The following is a 23,013-nucleotide window of genomic DNA, read 5'->3' as shown; positions in this document are numbered from 1 at the left end:
CCACTGAGGTGAACAACGTTCCGGGTTTGATAGCATGTCGGAAATCTACCACGCGTAACATGCGGAAAGGAGGACATTTGAGGCTCTTGTTTAAGTGTCTGAGGTCCAGGATGGGCCTGAAGCTTCCATCCTTCTTCAGAACAAGGAACTATATTGAGTGGAATCCCCCGGGTGGGTACGGGGGGTTACTGGCTTTATTTCACCCTTCTCCAGCAGCTTTTGTACCTCCACTGGTAGGGCAAGGGCCTGCTGAGGGTCCTGGACCACTGTGGGATGAACTTGGGTGCTCACAGGGGGTCTGTGATGGAACTGAAGACAATAGCCCTTCTCGAGTGTGTCAAGGAGCCATTTGTTGTCTGTAATAGCTCTCCAATGATGTAACTGAGAGGTCGAAAACTGGCCCTGAACCCCTGGTGACAGCGGGGAACATTTCCATTATCTCTGGGGGTGACAGTGAATAGGCATAGGGCAAGTTGGTGGCCTAAAACGAGAGCGGGGTACCTCTCCTCTTGATGATGAGCCATGTCAGAAACCAGAGCATGCTGAAGAGGCCTTTAAGACTGCTCCTGTCTACGCTGTTGTGAAGTTGAATGACCAACAGGCATCTGGTGTGAAACTTGGCTAGGGTAGTTCACACTGCACTCAACATGCTGAAATCGGGATTCTGCTGCCCGTGCTCTGTGTTCAAGGACCTCCTGAGCAGCCGGACCAAAAACCTGACTAGGCACTAGTGGTAACTGGTGAAGGTTGTTACGGCATGGTTCTGGAAGCTTGGACTATGTAAGCAACACCTGCTGTCTGGCTTGCATAATAAGTCCAAGAGCCTTTCCACTGGATAATGTAACTGATCCCAAGGCCTGCAGTGAAGCATCAAGTAGTTCTGATTCAGTGTTATCTGATGGTGCCGTAGTCATGGTAGAATGGAGTGCCAGCAACAGATGGGCCATTGAATTTCCCACACAACTCAACCCTGACACAGTGTTATAAATATGGACTAATAAGTCATTAGTACGCCTGCATTGCAGGTTGGGGCAGTGGAGTTCCTGTTTCAGGGCTTCATCTGGAGATACCACCAGGGAAGAAATACGTGGCTCTACAGGAGGCATGTTACTGAGCCCCTTATCATGGGCTTCTGCCATTTCTGCCAGTGTGTGGTCCGGCCTGGATGACCGGGCTGAGCGAAATGCAGAGAAGACCACTTCTGTAAAAGTCAGGACAGCTAGGTATCTGGAAGTCCTCCAGCCATGGGACTGGATAACTCAAAAGGTTTGAAGGGCCCAACACATGATAAGGGATCTGAGACCAATCCTCCATGCAGAATCTCTCTAGATCCTTCAAATTTCGAGGTGGACTCTCTTCTTCAGTTCACCCCAAAGGTTTTTTATGGGGTTGAAGTCAGGGGACTGGGATGGCCATGGCAGGACATTGAATTTGTGGTCAGTAAACCACTTTTGTGTTGATGTTTTGGATTATTGTACTTCTGGAAGATCCAACCACGGCCCATTTTAAGCTTTCTGGAAGAGGCAGTCAGATTTTCATTTCATATCTGTTGATATTTGATAGAGTCCATGATGCCATGTACCCTAACAAAATGTCCAGGTCCTCTGGCAGAAAAACAGCTCCAAAACACTTTTAACCGTGGGCATGAGATACTTTATCCATATGGCTACCTAAATGGTAAATGGTGTACTTACATAGTGCTTTTATCCAAAGTGCTTTACACTGTGTCTCATTCACCCATTCACACACCCAATAGCAGAGCTAACTTGCCATCAGGAGCAACTTGGGGTTCAGTGTCTTGCCCAAGGACACTTCGGCATGTGGAGTCACGTGGGCCGGGAATCGAACCGCCAACCCTACGATTAGTGGACAACCTGCTCTACCTGGTGTTTATTGCCAAAAAGCTCTATTTTGGTTTCAACTGACCATAGAACCCGATCCCATTTGAAGTTCCAGTATTGTCTGGCAAACTGAAGATGCTTGAATTTGTTTTTTGGATGAGAGTAGAGTCCTTTTTGATGTAGGTGACTTTGCATTGTAGTTCTGGAGACTTTCTGACCCCAAGATGAAACTAACTTCTGCAATTCTCCAGCTGTGATCCATGGAGGTTTCTTGGCTACTCGAACCGTCCTCTTCACAGTGCGTTGAGACAATATAGACACGTCCTCTTCCAGGTTGATTTATAACATTTCCAGATGACTGGAACTTCTTAATTATTGCCCTGATGGTGGAAATGGGCGTTTTCAATGCTTTTGCAATATTATTATAGCTACTTCCCAGTTTGTGAAGCTCAACAACCTTTTGCTGCACATCACAACTATATTCCTTACCCATTGTTATGAACGACTAAGGGAATTTTGCCTGTGTGATACCTCATATTTAAACCCCTGTTCGAGGAGTAATCCAACAAGCAATTCCAACGAATCTGATATAATCCAATGACGAATCCAAAATCCAATATCCAATGTATGTTCGTTCATTTGTTTTCTCGAGACACAAGGGGATAGAGGGGATATCGAGGGGAGCAACGCCAACCCACAGGCGGAATCGACCGCGACAGGCGGAAACTGAAATAGCTTCCATCATGCCATTGGCCAAGGTCACATGTGACTGAATCAAAACGACACTCTCAATGTGATGCACGAAACACGACTCCTTCCCCCATGTACTAACGGTCTCTGGCGGTCTGGAACAATGAAACAGAACCAGACTTTCACATGGTGGAATTTACATAGTTGACACTGGAGACTCCTTCTATAAATATTCAATAAAATTGTCCTTGCAAAAAACTTTACCATATCAATGATTATACATTTTTTAAAATCTGTTTATTATTGCTCTCAGATTATGTGAGTTGTTAGAATAGAAACAATAACATTAAAATGAGTTAAATCGGTGCTATTACTGTCTTTTGACCAGCTCTGAGAATTTGACGGCACTTAATTTCTTTAAATGTCCGATTTAATTAAGTATGAAGTCATTACATAGCATCTCAAACTGTTAATCATTTAAAAAAAAAAAAAAAAACAAACAAACAAAAAAAAAAACACACAACTGATGTGTTTATTAACCATGTTCTTAAGAGATAAATGAAATGATCACAGCATATCCGAGTAGATGAGAATAAAATATAGCCTATTTATTCACTTACACTCACTCAATTATACAGTATTTATTAAATAAACAGTAAGAACACACAGTTTAATAAATTAAAACAAAAAACAAAATGGTTCAAGTTTACAAAGGATAGTAACGTAAGACCCGTGGCACGGCACAATAAGTAGACACAGTACATCAGCATTACAATGTAAAATGTTCATCAACACCAGCAGCCAATGGTTCAAATGGAATTATTTAGAAGTTTTGAGGAAGGGATTTTTTTGTGCGATCTACTGAAATCCAACAAGCAGCAATATGACCATTCATCTTGGGTAAACAGTTCAACATAACACAATACGCCACGATCACATGACAGAAAAACAAACTCCTGAGAAGGGAGCATTCACTATTTAAATGCTAGTTATGTGCTCACATTGTTTGGTTCAGTACGACGATGTGCAATGATGTCCGTTTCAGGCAGGAATTGCTTAAGACAGCTAACAGTATTGTATTTGCCATGAAAATCAGTGCCATAAGGGATATTAGTAAACTTTTAACATTTTAAATTGCCTTAGTTAGTGGAAAAATTTGCGACATACATAAATTAAAAACAAAATATATATATATATTTCAGACCAGAAAAAGCTAATAAGAAAATTGTAATACAACTCCCAAAAGCATCACAGCACCAAGCTCGTTAAACAGTTGAGCAAGCATCACACTGAACACTCTCTCTCTGTCTCTTTCCTCAGATAAGATGATCTACAACCTCAATGGGTTTATTATGGATACAGATACGACCACTGCAGTCAAAAAGATTCAGATCCTTAAAAAAAGAAACATTAAAACGATTTTAAAAGACTACACTGTTAAAAAATTAAATATTGTAATAAATAAACAAAGAAACTAAACCCTCCACACATGGACCTTCTCAGCCACTACACACCAGTTGGCATGATCCAAGTAGGTCTGCAGGATATGAAGTTCCTCGACATGTTCCTCGATCAGCTGAGTCAGTTCCCCCTCTCTGAAGACGTGGTAATAGCGCAGACACGACTCATTCAGCTTGTCTTTACTCCACTCCTCCTGCTGCTGCTGAAGAGACACTGCACTTTCCTGTCCGAGATCTCCTCCATCGTCCTCTCCGAGACGTTCGCTACCTGAGCGCTCTCTCTGTCGAGACACCAAATCCGGTAAGGGCACTGATGAACAGTCCTGCACCAGTGCGACCGAAACCGTCCCGTTCCCACACTCGGCTTTCTGCATCTGCTCATGCGGTTCTGAGACGAACACGTCCTCTTCTAGGCTGTTCCTGGAGGACGGGTTGGTGAAAAAGCTGGATACTTGTCTGATCAGTGCTCGTCCTCTTGTGCTTCTCGCTTGGGTTCTCGCCTCAGGTTCCTCAGTGGGGCTGCAGAAAGCACTGAGCTCTCTGGAGGAAGAGCGAGACACGGTCAGGCTGCTTAAATCCAGCACGGAGTCCAGAGACCTGGAGAAAAACCAAAGCTTCTGCTTCCTCTGCTGTGCGGGGCTTCCTGGATCTTCTTCATCTACCATTGACGATGTGCTTGTGTTCCTGTGCATGTCGTCAGACTCTGGGGCATCGCTAACGCTCTGGGTTCCACTGCCACGTTGCCTTGGTCTGAGACGTCCTCTTGAGGCAGAGGATAAGGGAGGGTTGGGGTTCCAGGGCACGAAGATGTCCTGCTTCTCAAACTTGCGTCTTTTCTGCTCCATGGCCCAGACGTAGATCATGACTCGACCTCCAACTCGTAGTGTGCGCGCCATCTCTTTCAGCGCCCGGATCCGACGCTCTTTGGTCGACATGTGGTGGATGACTGGAAGAGAAAAATGGCTTCAATAACGGAAATGCATTTGCAGATGATGTACAGTGAAAACACTTCCAACTTTTGGTTTTACTTTTTAAAAACAAGTTACACTAATTATTTCAGAATACTGCGATAATACTGTAGCACTAGTATGGGAAAGGATACGGCACAACCGTGGCACTGCCAAGAAGATTCCGTCCACCAAAAAAAACAAAAACAAACCAAAAGACCAGGTAAGGAGGGCATTAGTCAGAGTAGAAACAAAGACAGCAAGGGTAACTCTGAAGGAGCTGGACAGATTCACAGCTCAGATGGGAGAAGCTGGTCATAGTACAATCATAGTAAGGAAGCTCCACAAAGCAGAGTACTACTTTGAAGTACATGAAAATGCCTTTATTTGTCAAATAACCTCAAGGGTGTTATTTGAACACCCTAAAACACTATCCCTACAGTGAAGCATCATGGTGGAAGCATAACGTTGAGAGTTATCCTTGACCTCATGATCGCTTTTCAGACTAATGACCTTTTTCCTCGGTCGCTGACTTTTGGTAGACTTTTGGCCTCCTGTAGACAGAGTCGCAGTAGTTCCATATTCCTTCCATTTTTTAAATAATGGATTTAATGATGCTTTGCAGGATGTTCAAAGTTTGGGATGTATTTATAACCAAACCTTGAATGATCCTAATGCCAGATTAGCTTTGATCGCTCCTTGGTCTTCATGATGCGATGAGATCGCATGACACTTTAAATAATCGCACACAGTTGACTCCATTAAACTAATATCGGGTGACGTTTGATGGACACTGGTTGCGGCAGAACTAATGTAGGGCTTTCACAGCAATGGGGGTGAATACTTACGCAATCACAACTTTTATTTAAATCATTTTGCAAACTATATATTTTTTACTGCTCAATACAGCAACATAGTCATATGAATCGCACCAATGTACACTCTTCGATGCAACTTTTATGATGTGTGTGATAAATAAAATATGTAATACAATCTCTGTAAGCTATTTAAACCCCCACAACTGACAAAAACACAGAGGAGAAAATAACGTTCATGCACAAAAGCATTCAATTATCAAAATGACCCTCTGCACTCATGAATGGTCGCATTAATCGCCTTCTGAGGATGACCGAGGGTTGCCAGGTGAGACAAACACACAGAAAACATCCAGTATCCAAGTAACAGAGCTCGTTTTGAACGATCCATCCCGCTTTAATAAAGCTATATGACATATGCTGGGGCTTTAATATTACAATTAATAATAGGGCAGTCGAGCAGATGGTGTGAGAACTGCGTAGGGTAATATATAAACTCATGAAGTTTCATTCAAACGAACAGTGAAATGATCCGATACATTTAGTTTACTTAAAGCGTCTGTTTTTTTGTTTTTTTTTTTACACGAAAATTGCAACTATATAAAAATGATTGCTCATATGAAGCTGATTTAGTGAATATAAGACATCACCAAAAGCTCTCAGTTTTAAAAAAATGAACCAAATATAAAACAAGACTATGGTTATTAACAAAAACATTCTGGTAATTGATTTGCTGGCTGATTAAACCAGTGAATTAGCTCATTAATGAGACAAAAATTAAGATAACCATGTAATGGGAAATGCATCCATAAAGAAAACTATAAATATAACGCTCAAATTGTAGAACGCCAGCTAAATCCGAGGACACGTTTTAAGCAGTAGAGTTGTAACGACTACAGAGTTGTATCAAAATGTTTAACGTTACTATTTCTGCACCTCGGAAAGACGGCGTTGTGCGATCGTTGACCTCGGATCTTGCCTCAGGATGATGGAAAACGTTTGAAAATGCGCAACAATTCGAGAATGCCTTGAGCCATATGAAAAGTTCTGACAGTTTGAGGGAAGTTGAGGTTAGAAAATGTCCTTACATTTTCTTGCACTTAATTAAACTAAATCTTCATGAGACTCAGACTGAAATAGCACAGCAGCGTTCAGAAGTGCGTGTGAGTCACTGTTTCCTGTTTTGTACTGGTGCCCTTAATGCTATTAAGTACCTACGCACCCGGTGAGTCAAGTTTATTAAAAGACATGGACATCTTTGCTGTTTGTTTGAGATGAGCATATATACAGGTGAAATAAAGATAGAATGAGTGGTGTTTAAAAGTCTTAACCACAAAAGTGTATCATTGAATCATTTGATCACATGTATGATAAGTTCCACAGTTGTAGGGCTTATTTTGTGATGCTGGTGAGTCCAAAACCCAAAAGCCCAGTCCAAAGCACCAGTCTTTAACCCAAAACCCCATTTCTGAAAAACCCAACCACAAATCCTAGTCCGAAAACCCAAACCCCAGTGTAAACCATGTATAAAATTAGTACACTCAACACAGAAAGACAATATGATGTGGTTGTGGTTCTTCAAATACACTCAAAAGAACACCCCCCCCCCCCCCCCCCCAACCTCAAACCCCAGTACAAGATCCCAAACAGAACTTAATAACCCCAAACCCCAGTGCTGATACCCCAGTCTGAACCCCAAACGCCAGCTCAAAACCTTGTTTAAATGAGAACATTGAATACAGAAAGATTACCTAATACATTCACTCAGTCTGACACAAAACCACAATCTGACCCCAGTCCTGAAACTCCTGTCTGAAACCCCAAACCCCAGTCCTAAATCCCACTCTGAACCTCCAAACCCAAATTCTACTCTGAACCCTCAATCAAAAACCCCACTCTGAACCCCAAACACCACTGAAACCGCAACCCGCATTTGAAAAACCCAAATTCCCTAAAGCAAAATCTCAAAGCACAGTCTGAAACCCCAATTCATTCCCACAATCACAAAGCCCAAGTCCACCCCAAGCCTAAACCCCAATCCCATCCCCCAGTCTGAAATGTCGACACTGGCACTAGAAACTAACGGTGATATCTGAACGCCTACAGAACATTGTGAACCTGGCAGTAATGTAAATCTGGTGTGGATTACCTGCGATGGAGAGCACGGCATCAAAACAGCCGTCTCTGTAGGGTAAACGCAGACCGTCACACAGCTGAACCTCATGACCTCGACTCCAGGCCGAATCCACCAACGGACGGCACACGTCACAGCCCATCTTAAAGATGCTTTCATTGATGTGCAGGTATTTCCCATTGCCACATCCTGTCACATTGGAAAACATGCCAAATTACTTTGGGCTTAAAAAGGTGGGTGAGACAACACCTATACAAGGACAAGAAACACAAAACTCAGGCAGGTCACATTCTGATCGTTCTGTATATAATTCGGTTGCGCTCGTTGGGTTTTACGAGCTGACAAATCGTATTCCGTTTCCAAAAACGTCCAACCCGAGGAGAATACCGAGCTCATTATTTTAACAGCGGGATATTTCACAAACTGAACGACACAACACTGTTGAAAACCTCTCTCTTCAGACATGCCGTCCTCTAAATGAGCTCGTGATCCGAAAAGGGTCATGATCTTACAAATAAATAGCGGCAATTTTTAATGAAGAAGAAAAAAAAAAGAAAGAAAAGAAACCGCTGCACCACTTAACTTGCGTAAAGAATCCAGATTCGTAGAAGGTCACAGCAAGGACATATCAAACCCAGAAAAGCTAGAATGCTCATCTTTGCAGGTAATAAGACGTAAAACGGCATCCTTACCCACATCGGCGACGATGCTGCCTGGTTCCTGCTCCAACAGGAACTGCTTGACTCTTGGCCAAGCCTTGTAGCGACTGTCATTAAAGAACGGCGCAATCCTCTCGTACACGCTGTGAACATGGTCTCTCTCCAGCTGGCTGGCAGCCTCGTCCATGCTGCTCACAAATTAGCCAAGCACAGCATCCTCGGCGCTCTGAGAAGGAAAACAGGAGAGAGACAGTGAGAGAGAAAGAGAGAGAGAGAGAGAGAAAGAGAGAGAGAAACAGTTCCTTATCTATCCCTGTGAGAAGTGCGGCAGGATGCCTTCTTGACAAACAGCCTTTTCCCAGCACCATCACTTTGGCTGCAAATTCAGCGTGACAAAATCTTAAAGTGCCAGGGGACATGGGGGAAGCTTTAAAAACAGTAAATATGATAAACCCAGCTCGTCGATCTGACCCATCTAAACACCTGTCCAGGTGGGTGTGGTCTAATATTCTAATTAGCATGCCTGATTGACATCTCTCTATCCAAGAATTAGGATTTGTACCAACTCACCCAAATATAGGAGTCAGCACTCGCTAGGTTAGCGTTAGCTCGCTCGATTAGCTTTTGATAAGCAGTTAACCCAGCACTCACTCGGAGAGATCTTTTAAAAGTGCGAAAGTTTTTATAACAATTGCGTAGGAAGGACCAGACATCGCAATCAGCCTTACTACTGATGAGGTTGAAGCTTTACACCGTGCACGATCCGATATCCTGCCCGATCTTGCCGTCACAGACACGGACGCACACCGCAACGGATAAACTTCGGTCACGGGTCGAGACGTCAGAAAACTTTGCTTGATATCTCCGTGCGAGCGTTGCTATGACGCTCTAAAATCTACCAACAGCTACAAACACGGCAGTGGCGACGGAGAAATGTAAACAATTTAAAAAGAAGGGCAAACACTCTGTTCAGAGAGTTTATGACGTGTAAAACTTTCCAGTTGAAGAGCTGAACCTGTGCTGCATCGCTGTGCTCCCAGTACAGCAAAACGTAGCAGCTTTCTTCATGGTTTAATCTGACGTGAAAAACAAGTTAGTCTGTTACAGAACGCTTACTGGGATCGTCATGTACAGTGCGACAAGTAAAAGACCGCTGGAATCACATTGTTAAAATAAATCAATAAATAAATAAATAGATGGTTTTACGCAGTTTACTCGGGATTAGCCCCGCCCCTTTATGTTAAACGGGAAGAAATCTGAAGTAGATAAGTCTTTATTGTTCATGTGTACATTACAGCACAGTGAAATTCTTTTCTTCGCATACCTGCAAGTTGGGGTCAGAGCGCAGATGATACAGCGCCCCCTGGAGCAGAGAGGGTTAAGGGCCTTGCTCAAGGGCCCAACAGTGGTTGAACCCCCGACCTTCTGATCGGTAACCCAGAGCCTTAACCGCTAAGCCATATTTGATTTCCAGATGATATCCTTTGGGATTTTTTTTAAAAAAAATTTGGGCATATTTACACTTTTTAGCTAATAACTGTCGGGATTTTTATATATTTATTACGTACTTATAAAAAAAAATCAATAAAATTAAATAAAAAAAACGCTATTTGATGCTGCTGCTCTTTGAGACTCAGACTAAAGTCTGTCTAGAAGTGCTTCGGGAAAACTCGCTCAGACACACTGCCCACGGCTCATGGACTGGCTGATAACTTTGTACACGAAGCTGGCCACAAGGTTGCAACCTATCTACACTAGATGTGTACTGTACACACACACACACACACACACACACACACACACACCGACAGGAAAGCGCAACAAATTTTCAATGCTGCGACACGATGAGTTTTTGATGGCAAGACAGCATTGTCGTACGGTCAGAGCATTGAAAAACGGTTCACACAGACACGTGAAGAATGTAAATATAAATAGAGAAAAAATACGATGTGGCATTCTTTAACGAACAGAAATTGCAAACTGCTGCGGTACAAGAGGAATAAAACACGCCGGGACGTGCTGTCGCACGTTGAAAACGGACTCAACGTTAACAACAACAGTAACTAAGCTTCATGTCGGACCACATCACGGCATGTTTTATCCCTTACATGATACTTCTGTCGGGTGCTTTTATTCATCGTTTCCGCACGCGTATGCCAACTTCATACGGCATACTGCCCTTAAACAATCGTGTAGACAAACGCAGATATGAAGTCTCTACACGGTGATCTTTCGCAGCGTTGCTCACACCCACTCTGTCCTTGGTGAGGACAGGGTCTTTCATAAAACTCTGCTCCTCACAGCGCCACATCAATTACCTCACCGCCTAGGACAACATGACCGTGCTTCAGAAAAAGCACAGAGTGCCTTCTCTAATGATCTCCCTCCCACACACACGCTCAATAGCCTCTTCAGATGAGCCACCTCATCCCCCTGCTCGGCTCAAAATCAGATTAACCCTTACAACCCTAACGCTTTATGACTTGGCTTCTTACATTGTAGTTGCTACAGAAATTCATACACGCCAGATCTAGTCTTCTTCATCTGAGGCGACGTTATTTGATATGTTATCAGATTTTTTATGTTTTTTTTAAAGCATTTTTATCAGTAGAAACATACTTTCCGTCTCTTGAAATTAGCGCACTTTGGAACGTATATCAAAAACATGTTGAATATATATTAAAAATCATTAGAATAATAACTGTAGACGGAGATACTACAAGGATCAGCCATGAGATTAAATCTACTGGGAGGTGAAGTGAATAAATCTGATTATCTCGCTACAATGGCATCTGTGACGGGGTGGGATTTATTAGGCAGCATGTGAACAGTCAGTTCTTTAAGTTGATGTGTTGGAAGCAGGAAAAATGGGCAAGAGTAAGGATCTGAGCGACTTTGACAAGGGATAAAATCGTGATGGCTAGACAACTGGGTCAGAGCGTCTCCAAAACGTCAGGGCTTGTGGGTGCAGTGGATAGTACGTAGCAAAAGTGGTCCAAGGAAGCGCCACAGTGAGCACCCAAGCCTGGGTGGCGGGGGATCAGGTGGTAGAGCGGGTTGTCCAATAACCGTAGGGTTGGCGGTTCGATTCCCGGCCCACGTGACTCCACATACCGAAGTGTCCTTGGGAAGACATTGATCCCCAAGTTGCTCCCAATGGCAAGTTAGCGCCCTGCATGGCAGCTCTGCTACCATTGGTGTGTGAGTGTGTGTGAATGAGAAACAGTGAACAGCGCTTTGTAGAACTTCTAAGGTTAAAAAAGTGCTAAATGAGTGCAGACCGTTTACCATTTACCGATGTACGTGAGGAGCAAAGGTTAGCCCATCTGGTCCGGTCTCATAGAAGCGCTACTGTAGCACAAATTGCTGAAAAAGTTCATGCTGGCTCTGATAGAAAGGTGACGGAAAGCACAGTGCATCACAGGGGGGCTGTGCAGGAGCAGACCGGTCAGAGCACCCATGCTGACCCATGTCCATCGCCAAAAGCTCCTACAATGGGCACGTGAGCATCGGAACTGGAGCAATGGAAGAAGGTGGCCTGGTCTGATGAATCACGTTTTCTTTTACATCATATGGACGCTCGGGTGCGTGCGTGTCAACATACCGAACTGAAATACCATGTGCACCGTGAACACAACGCTGAATATTTCTGAAGACACCGAGCAACATTTTAAATTCCACCGAGTGCCTGGAGAGGTCTGGAGAGCAAATCAACCGTACTGCAACTAGAGGCGATATTTCACAGCGCAACGTTTGAAGACGTCGACGCGGCACCAGAATTATTGGCACGCTTCGCAAAAACGGGCTAACATTAATACATCACATTAACAACCCAAAACAATGGCTGACGTTTTAAGCTTTAACATATGGGGACACTGTTCGGATTCATTCGAAATGTATCATACTCAAAAGTTATTTCCACTCCTACAATGAATCACGTGGAATCTTGGACTCTCTCGCATGTAGAACATTTCAAGCGTCATCCCTTAAACCTCAGATTGGTTTAAAGTAGACATCAAAGAAAATCTGGACCATAAGTTTTCAATACGCAGACCGAAGAAGGTTCTTTGCGAAACATTTCGTGTCTCGCAACCATTTCAGTGTTCATTTGGACGTACGCTTGGAGAAAAACCCATCTACAGTCGAATCTTTTAATCCTCGTGGAAGAGGCAACCAGGTTTTGGGTTGAAAATCCTTTTAACGTCGCAGAATTCAACATGACATCAATTTAGCTCGTGCGACGCAATGATTTATCCGTTTCGACACAATATTACGCCGCCACGATAAATCAGTCATGTTTACTACCATCATATTGTATTACCAGACCTGCCGACCTTCACGGATTGTTTGCAGGAGCGCCAGTACGAGTTATCACTCCAAAATATGCCAGAAGAGCGGTCTTTCTCTCGGCAAGGAAAATGGGAGAGGAGACATTCGACATATAACCCTGGAATAATTTGCGCAGATGTTTTGATATTAACTAACTAACTAGCCCCGCCCCCTTCCTCCTCACCTGTGCTCTGGCCTTGGAGAACGAAGTGTCAAAGCTACCACTCTACAAATAATGCTGAAAGTGATGTCTCTCCAGTCAGTGCTCAGACACATTCAAACACTCCGAGCAGCAGATTCGCAGTGAAAATGTTGGCCATGATTCGTAAAAGAATTCAATCGACAAATGTACCGATCGCCACTGCCAACAAGCAGTTCCCCACTGCACAGCTTAGAGGTTTTTAACACCTTCCCATACTTTCCTTACACCTGATATGACAGGATATTGTTTCTGGATTAATAAATCATTTATCATCATTTTGAAGGAAAAAGAAAAGAAGAAAAAAAATCAATACCATACAAGCCTACGAACAATCAGTCCCTGGATCAACAGCCATAAAAACAGCCCCAAATCATCAGTAATCCACTGCCATATTTTAGACATATAAAGGGATTTGATGCTTGCAACCTACTACTTGATAAATGCCAACAACAGTTTCTGGAGAGTTTGACCTTTAGAAGTATTCTTAGCTGAGAGCTTGGTAATAAATCTGACGATAATTATAGACTAACATTAACCAGAGATGGAATACTTTCTCTAATCAACCCTTATGTTGTCCTGGATAAGGAGATCAGATCCCATGGAGACCCAATGGCCACTCCCCTTTGTTGTCCTGAATATGTAGGTTCAGTACTTTTATATTTATTTAAAAAGGACAAAATTAATAAAACATTTAAGACAACAACAACAAAAAGCTTCATCTGCTCGTATAAAAGTACAGGTTATCTCTGCAACGTCTCAAAAGTGTACTGTGACATCAAAATTCATCATACTAGCGATATTAATTCTATTTATACCACAGTGATGTTGAAATCTGGATTCTGATTGGTCAGGTGTCGATTACTGAAGCTTTCTGTAAGGAAATGTTTGTTCAGAATTTCTGGAAGGAGTCTCCAGGGCCAGCACTTTGTATTTAATTGGATTTAATTCACTTTTGAAAATACACACTCATTTCAAATCTGATGACTGCAACACACTCCAAAAAAGTCGGGACGGCCGACTGTTTACCGCTGTGTAACATGCGTAGCACTTTTCTTTTAGCAACACGTAAGCGTTTGGGCGCTGAGTGAAGACACCAGTTGGTTAAGTTTAGCAAGCGGAATTTTCCCCCATTCATCCATTACACATCTGTACGGTTCCTTCGTTCCCTTATTTTGTGCTACATAATGTGCCACACATTCCCAAATGGAAACAGGTCAGGACTTCAGGCAGGCCATGCTAGCACCCACACTCTCTGCTTACGCAACCCTTCGCTTGTAATCCGGGCAGAATGTGGTGTGGCGTTATGCTGTTCTGGATCGCAGCGTATGTTGCTCCAAAATATGTACACATCTTTCTGCATTAATGATGCCTTCACAGATGTGCAAGTTACCCATGCCATGGGCACTGACACGCCCCCATATCATGACACACAAAACACGATTCCACTGTGCTACTGTCCATCTCAGATGAGACCGAGCCCAGAGAAGTGGGCGGAGCCTCTGGACAGTGTTGATGTACGGCTTCTGCTTTGCATAGTAAAGCCTTAACTTGCATCTGTGGATGCAGCGGCGAATGGTGTCGACTGACAAAGGGTTACCAAAGTATTCCCGAGCTCATGTCAGGATCTCCATTACAGACTCATGACGGTGTTTAAGACGGTGACGTCTGAAGGATCGGAGATCACACGCATTCAGGAGTGGATTTCGGCCTCGCCCTTTACGCACCGAGATTTGACCGGATTCCTTTAATGTTTTAATTATATTGTGCAATGCAGAAGGTGAAATGCCCAAAATCCTCCCGATTTGTCTTTGGGGAATGTTCTTCTCAAAGTGTTGGATTATTCGCTGACGCATCTGTTGGCAGATTGGCGAGCCTCGACCCGTCCTTGCTCTTGAAGGACGAGGCCTTTTTTGGAGGCTCCTTATATACTATGATTAGACGATTTCTTCACCTGTTTCACATCACCTTCTTATGTCTACTCGTCACATCGTTCTTAGTCCTAAAGTGCCCCCGTCCCAACGTTTTTGGAACGTGTTGCTTGCATCAATTTCAAAATAAACATTTATCGTCAAGAAACCATGCAGTTGATTAGATAAAACATCAAATACCTCGTCTTTGTTCTTGTCTAAATAAAAGTCAAAGTACATCTACACATCACTCCCCTTGGTTTCTATTAGCATTTTCCATACCGTCCCAACTTTTTCGGAATTTGGGTCGGACATGCTGAGTATAACAGGACGGTGTTATCAAAATGTACAATTCAGCTACAGAAAAGCCATTTGCGCTCAACGGCCTTACTCACGCAAACGAAAACAAAAGTATTGGCGCCCCCCGCCCGTGCGTGCTACTCATCAACACGATTCCCTCAAGCACAGACTTTGAACGCTGCAAATCTCAGACTCATCTCTGCACCCTGTTTTATATCTCTCTACCTCCTGTTCTCTCCGTCACAGATTCATGCTGCATACTGATGAGCGTGTCGTGTTGTCGTTATCTTTACGTGCCAGCCTTGGGCTTGGGAAAAGCGCTATATAAATAAAAGCGGCGTTTTTTATTATAAAAATCGGTCATATATAAAAAACCCCTGCAGGCTGGCTGTTGCTCTTATGACCTTGACGTCTTGGAAAGAAAACCACCCAGCACAGTCAGGATCAGACACGGTTAGCAGAGAACCGCTTGTCTCGCAATCTTTCAGCGTTCATCCTTCGTCTATCTCCTAATCATGTATCTGATGGTGTCACCAAAAAACAAACAAACAAGTTCATCCATCAGACACGATAATACAATTTCTCCAGGACTGTCACCTGGATTTGAGATGCGAGTCATGTAGACGTGCAAATGTAGTCTATTCTGAGCCAGCGCAGGTCATGTAGGAGGCAGCACCAGACTGTGCAGCGGCCTCTCATTACAGACAATATTTTCACACCAGGGCTGCAATCGCCAACTACTTTCACAATAAATGACTCTGATTTTTAAAGCAACATCAGATGTCTTATTATCTTAGCACACACATATTTCATTTTTGGCTCTCGGGTTAGCGGCTGAAGGACGGAGGCTCTGGGTGAGTGGAGAGACTTAACTAAACCCACACACTGATATTCTCTCAGGGAAACGCAACAGAGTCGGAAAATAAGACTGAAACAGAATGATGTATAATGATGAGGAACCAACAAATACGATTTAGGGAGTCGTTTCTTTTGTCAGAATGCATGCAGCAAAATCAAATCCCAACCAATCCCAGTCTTATAACCATAGCAATTCGCCAGTGAGTACAATTTTACAAGTATTAAAGAACGTAATGTTAATTAGAGATATACCCATTTCATTTACATACACACACACACACACACACACACACACACACACACAGTGGTGCTTGGAACGATTGTGAACCCTAAATATGACCAAAAACCTCATCAGATTTTCACACAGGTCCTAAAAGTAGATAAAGAGACCCCAATTAAACGAATGAAACAAAAATATTATACTCGGTCATTTATTTATTGAGGAAAATGATCCAATATTACAAATATCTGAGTGGGAAAAGTATGTGACCCTCTAGGATTAGCAGTTCATTTGAAGGTGAAATTAGAGTCGGGTGTTTTCAATCAATGGGATGATGATCAGGTGTGAGTGAGGGTCCCGTTTTATTTAAAGAACAGAGGGATCTATCGGAGTCTGGTCTTCACAACACGTGTCTGTGGAAGCGTATCATGGCGCGAACAAAGGAGATTTCTGAGGACCTCAGATAAAGAGTTGTTGAAGCTCGTCAGGCTGGAAAGGGTTACAAACCATCTCTAAAGTGTTTGGACGCCACCGATCTACATTCAGAGAGATGTGTGTGGAACCTCATCACGCACAACAATGGTGTACATGGCAGGGGTGCAAGGGGTACATGGCCACTGCATTCAAAAGGAACGTTGTGGTTTGTGAAGAAAACGTAGACAAGCCAGAAGGCTATTAGGGGGAAAACAAAAAAAACAAAACAAGAAAAGCTTTCAAGCACCACTCTGTGTGTGTGTGTGTGCGTGTGTATATATTATTTTATATATTGGCACCTTTGGTAAATATGAGCAAAGAAGGCTGTGAAAAATTGTCTATTGTTTAACCTTTTGATATTTTGTAAAAAAAAAAAAAAAAAATCAAATAAATAAAAATTCACAAAAATACTCTGCTCTCATGAATATCAAACAATACACAAGTTTAACAAAAAAAAATCTCTCTTAAATATAGGTGTGCAGCAATTATACTTTGTGTGAGCTCCCTTTGCCAAGATAACAGCTCTGAGTCTTCTCCTATAACGCCTGATGAGGTTGGAGAATACATGGCGAGGGATCTGAGAGCGTTCCTCCGTACAGAACCTCTCCAGATCCTTCACATTTCGAGGTCCACGCTGGTGGACTCTCCTCTTCAGTTCACCCCACAGGTTCTCTATGGGGTTCAGGTCAGGGGACTGGGATGGTCATGGCAGGACCTTGATTTTGTGGTCAGTAATCCATTTTGATGTATGTTTTGGATCATTGTCCTGCTGGAAGATCCAACCACTGCTCATATTTACCAAGGGTGCCAATATTAGAGGGCAGTGCATTGTTTTAAAGAACGCCATCATTATCAACCTGTAATATCTTGCCTTAAAGATATCACAGGTTGGGTTGTTGGCCTCAGTCCAAAACCCATTTGGAAATCGGTCTTCTGATTTGCAGTGCTCGTTGGTGTTTAGCTGGGCGTCCCGTCAGTCCTCACTCTGTACTGAACAATAAGAAACAGTAAATCCAGAATGAACACTCGGAAAATGTTGCCAAACGCACCTTTAAAGCAGAATGTAGGACGATTCTAGAAAAAGAAAGGAAAAAAGAAAAGAAGGTTTAACTGTATATAGGCGGGAGGAGGGGGGCTGACGGCAGACGTTATGGTCACGTGACATCACTGAAATATTACAAATGAACTATACAGGCTCATTCACTATTTAAAGGATTTCTCCACCAATTCACCGAGCATGATATGAAGTTCCAGTTTGATAGATTGTATATTCAGTATGTAATCGTTAAGCCCTTCAAAACAATAAAAATTGGACCAAAAGCCCTAACATCTTGGTCAGGTCTCTTTTAAATCCAATTTGGTAAATACGATTACGTAGACCGTCTTGGTGACTGGATCCTCACTAAAATATCTCCATGACTCAGTGGTCCACTCTGCCAGGACTTCACTAATATTCCCGGGACATTTCTGTTATCCACGACCTTGAAATCCATTCCCATCCCAAGTCTTCCCACTTATTCCACACTGGGATCAAAAGTCGAATCAAAACCACTTCAGATGTCCGGGAGGACACTAAGCAGCGGAAACGATGCATCCGATTACGCATAAGACAAGGTTGGATTTGCATAATACGATTATTTAAATGACACGTGAGCTAGATGTGATTAATTCAAGTCTGCATGAAGTGTGTAGGAGAGGATTATTTCATGCTGTTCCACCCACACGATCATCATCAGTGTGCGTTCACGTGCACAATACTCCACCTAAACAGAAATACAGGACAGATGAACCCCGAAATACTGAAACACGTGAGGAATACACGACGTCTAGTCAGCCTACCGACAGCTGCATTCGACTAGAGGTCACGACTCGTAATTCCCGAACTCTGACCAGGAACAAAAACCCCCAAAGTAAATTCCACCTGGGATCAGAATTCCTACTCGGGAACTCGGGAGGGTCTCAGATCAACATGGCTGCTCACAGCGTCAGCAGTAAACAAGACTAGCACCTCTTACTCGTATCGCTTTCAGCGCAATCAATGAGTCAGCACATTTAACGCATGCTTCGTGTTAGTACATTTCCACACAAAGATGTGTTTAAAAAAAAAACAACAACACGAAACAACACAGGGATGTGGTGTTTATACTCCCCCCCCCCCCCCCCCGGACAATTACTCTAAAATGCTCACAAAAGAAACAAAACAACCGCATGAAATTCAGGTGACGTTTATTAAGATATTTAAACATTTAACAGATGTTAACGCCATCCGAGAAGACAAGAATCCCACTCCCTTCCATCTGAAAAGCTGTAAAAGAGAGAGAGGAAGAAAAAAAAAAAAAGAAAAAAAAAAAAAAAAAAGAAGAGAGTATTGGTTAGTTGTTAGCGACAAAATATGAACAAATGCCGCTGGGCTTTAAGTGAAAAACCGAATCCCAAATTGTGTGCTTTTGGAAACGTGACCTCGGCTCTCCTGATCGACAAAACGGCGCTGTAGACTCACCGGGAAAATCTAGCCGACTTGCGAATCTTTATTTTCCCGCCTTTAGCACCTCACTGCTAATTGTTTTCGCACAACCTACTTAACTCAACCAACATTACAGAGGTAGTTGAGAGCATTACAGCCTTCTGTATAACCCTATCCTCTCTCTGTCACGTTAACCTCGTGAAGACGTTTTGGCCTCGACGTTACTGAGCTAGCGAAGTTCCGTTAGCCGCTGACGGTCTGCACCCGTTACCCGGCATTAACATTCACCGAATACATGAAGGAACACGCCTCTATCCAATCCTCCTAATGCTAATTACAACGGCTTGCCTTGTCCAGAACACTTGTGAAATACACTTAACGTTAACCCACTATGTATTACAACACGGTGAATAGCTGTAATGCTAGGTTATTACTTTCAAAAAGGGAATGGGAATATCTAACATTACCGCCAGCTGTATGCTAAAGTAATGTTATCAACTCAGCTGAGCGTCTAGGTTAGCATCACTCATCCCTACTGTGATTGATGACAACATCCAGCTAGCTAACCCTAGCTAACTCGAAGAATTATAGAATAACCTCGAGCCATATTTCACAGCCAACAGAAACGCACGACACTCTTAGTGGAACAGTACAAGATGTTCGCTGTTGTAGCCGTAGCGATAGGGCAAAGTTAACGATACTCTTTTCCAATAAATACATTTTCAGCAGCGTTAACGCTAAACAGAGATGAACGCTGACTCACCTGTGGGCATTCGGTTTCCTCGCCTCAGGACTCCAACTCCGCGGTCACGATCTAAAGCTCAACGCACCGAACATTCGCCGTGAGACGAATTCGCGATGACGTCGGCAGCGCGGTCCGCAACGCGATCGGACGATAATTTAACACGTGTCGGTCATTTTTAAAAAAAACACATTTCTTGGATAATTTAACACAAGGTGTGTTGAGAGAGTAATAACACAAAGTGTGTAGGATATCAACACGTCCTTTCTGAGAGCGTGTACACACGAGTATTTACTTTAGATCGATCGATATATTCGCTGGTTAAATCTATAAACACTGACTAGACAGATCACTGCTGAGGGGAGGAGAATATGCATCAGTTAGCCGGCTAACTTCCGGTTAACAAAAGACAAACAAGGAGGTGTCCATCCTATAATTTGGGCACAGAGGGAACAAAAAAAAAAGCTGGAAATGGAGCGTCTTATCGCTTATCCTACACAGGGATGTGGGAAGCCTGGAGCCTATCCCGGGGAACGTCCTGGACGGGGTGCCGACCCATCACCGGGCACAATCGCACACACATTCACACACTACAGACAATTTCGAAACGCAATCAGCCTACGAGACGTATCTTTGGACTAGAGGAGGAAACCGGACAACCCGGAGGAAACCCCTGAAGCACGCACACAGGGCGGAGGCGTAATTCGAACCCCCAACCCCGGAGGTGCGAGGCAGACGTGCTAACCTCTAAGCCACTGTGTCCCAAGAGACTTATAAATGAAGACAGTGACCATCTTGTTTCCTGGATGTTCCAATGCACAACATTAACTGTACCTATAAAGGGATAAAAACAAAAAACAAACAAAAGTACAGTGCTGTTCTTTAATCAACAAAAGTTGTTGGCAAATTGCTGTGGAATAAGAGGAATAAACACTTCAGAGTGGGAATAGAGTTTTAACCACGCTTCATCACACCACCATGAACCTGAACGTTGATTATTTCCCTAGAACCGCAAAACATCTAGGCCTCCAAGAGGACAGGTGATGCAAACTTTTGCACTAAAAAGGTACATCCTTTCTTTCTTTCTTCCTTTCTGTCTTTCATTCATTCGTTCATTCACTCATGTCTTTGTTTGATCTGCACAGTGGAGTGTACAGGGTGCAGTTGCAGACATGCAAAAGTGATGTTTACAGCTAAAACAGCACTTTAAAACCAATCACGCTGCTCTGCCTGTATTTATTTTGGTTTATTATTATTATTATTATTATTATTATTATTATTATTATTATACTTCAAAGCAGATTTTAATGCATTGCTCATGAGCAGGAACTCTGGTGTGGAAAGTTTACATATTCACTAGGGATTCAGGTTTTGACGTCACACACACACACACACACACCTAAAAGCTTTGCAACAGTGTTACGTACCTTCGTGCCCTTTAAGTGCTGCTTACACACACACACACACACACACACACACACACACACTCTTTCTCTCTCTCACACACACACACACACTTACAGCGACATCTTCACTGCACGGAGTCACATCATCATTCCGAGGCGATAAGCGGTGATAAGAGAAACCCCTCTGATCCCAGTGACGGCGAAAACCGCAGCCACGAACGACACGTTAATGTTTCCTAATCCGTATTCCTATAAGCCCCGCCCACTGCACTCCGATTGGCCGGTTTAAACGAGCAATGAAAATGGCTCAAATGAGTAAACGAATGAATTACACGAGTATAGGCGCAGAAAATTAAAGCAAATAAATAAATAAAATAATTTAAAGATATAAAAATAAAAACAATTCGCTTTAAAAAGCACCAGTCAGGCCTGGCCTTTCTTGCAGGACTCTCAGGCGCTTCCGCTGTTTCTGTTCTGTTGCCATAACGATGCAGACGAAAGACGTCTAAGTTGGCCAATCAGTTGGACGCTAAACGGCGCATCACCGCACGGAAGGCGGGACATTCATTTACCAATCCGACAGCACAGGAGGCGGGACTTGGGTTGGTTGGAAATACGGGCGGATTAAAAAACAACCGCAAAAGAACACGGCTCGCGTTGGGCATCAGATCTCGCTGCTGTCATTGGTCAGTTGAAGTCACGTGACGGCAAACGTAACAAATACATAATGATCAGGCGCAGCAAGCTCCTTTTACTGAGATCTACAGCTAGGGTTTAGTGCGCAAAAAAAAAAAAAAAAAACATGCACTCAAGTCAATATTTTTACCTTTATTTCTGTTTATTTGTTTTTATATATATATATATATATATATATATATATATATATATATATATATATATATATATTTATTAAGTGTGTGTGTGTGTGTGTGTATATACATACATACATACATACACACACACTCATATACTCAATTCCGATTAGTCAGAAGGTGTGGAGAAATTTTCTCTAAGAGGACCCGTGAGACGAGTGTACCATTGTTGATTACTTTCCTATAAAACAGCCTCATTTATTTATTTATTTTATGGCCAAAAGTATGTGGACACGTGACCGTCACACCTGTTTGTGGTTCTTCCCCCAAACTAAATCAGAAGCACACAATTGTATAGAATATGTCTCCCTAATTTCTCCATCCGGGGATTAATGAAGTATCGTATTATCTTTGTTCGCGGTCCTGTTACAATTCCACTTCACTGGAACCAAGAGGCCCAAACATGTTCCAGCAAAACAAAGCTCCATGAAGACTTGGTTTGTTAAGGCTGGAGTGGAAGAACTCGAGTGTCCTGCACAGAGCCCTGTCCCTCAACCCCACTGAACACCTTTGGGATGAACTGGAACGCTGACCGAACACAGATCCCCACGGCTACACTCCAAAATCTAGTGGAAAGCCTTCCCGATGGAGAGGGGAGGTTATCATCACAGCAAAAGGGGGGAATAAATCACACATGGTGAGGGGTCCACATACTTTTTGGCCATGCAGTGGTTTTTACAGGTCTTGGTCATG

The 23,013-nt window shown here is 43.0% G+C and overlaps 1 protein-coding gene across 1 annotated transcript; it reads right to left on the bottom strand.

Moving 5' to 3' along the window:
• Positions 1 to 3,118: 3,118 nt before the first annotated feature.
• On the bottom strand, positions 3,119 to 22,140 carry trmt9b (tRNA methyltransferase 9B). Its single transcript, XM_017490166.3, has 4 exons — positions 21,564 to 22,140; positions 8,580 to 8,772; positions 7,903 to 8,076; positions 3,119 to 4,937 (listed from the first exon to the last, which is right to left on the bottom strand). Exons 2-4 carry the CDS (start codon positions 8,731 to 8,733, stop codon positions 4,006 to 4,008), a joined length of 1,260 nt encoding a protein of 419 aa, XP_017345655.1. The 5' UTR covers positions 8,734 to 8,772; positions 21,564 to 22,140; the 3' UTR covers positions 3,119 to 4,005.
• Positions 22,141 to 23,013: the final 873 nt, after the last annotated feature.

The sequence above is a fragment of the Ictalurus punctatus genome, chromosome 17, assembly GCF_001660625.3.
Source record: "Ictalurus punctatus breed USDA103 chromosome 17, Coco_2.0, whole genome shotgun sequence".
In the NCBI taxonomy this organism is placed as follows: Eukaryota; Metazoa; Chordata; class Actinopteri; order Siluriformes; family Ictaluridae; genus Ictalurus; species Ictalurus punctatus.
This window is presented reverse-complemented; position numbering and strand designations above follow the sequence as displayed.

Coding starts and splice junctions, on each gene's coding strand:
- trmt9b (XM_017490166.3), bottom strand. CDS start 8,733: ATGGACGAGGCTGCCAGCCAGCTGGAGAGAGACCATGTTCACAGCGTG. Junction 8,077..8,579: donor CAGCATCGTCGCCGATGTGG/GTAAGGATGCCG, acceptor CCAATGTGACAG/GATGTGGCAATGGGAAATAC. Junction 4,938..7,902: donor TGCCGTGCTCTCCATCGCAG/GTAATCCACACC, acceptor TTTCTCTTCCAG/TCATCCACCACATGTCGACC.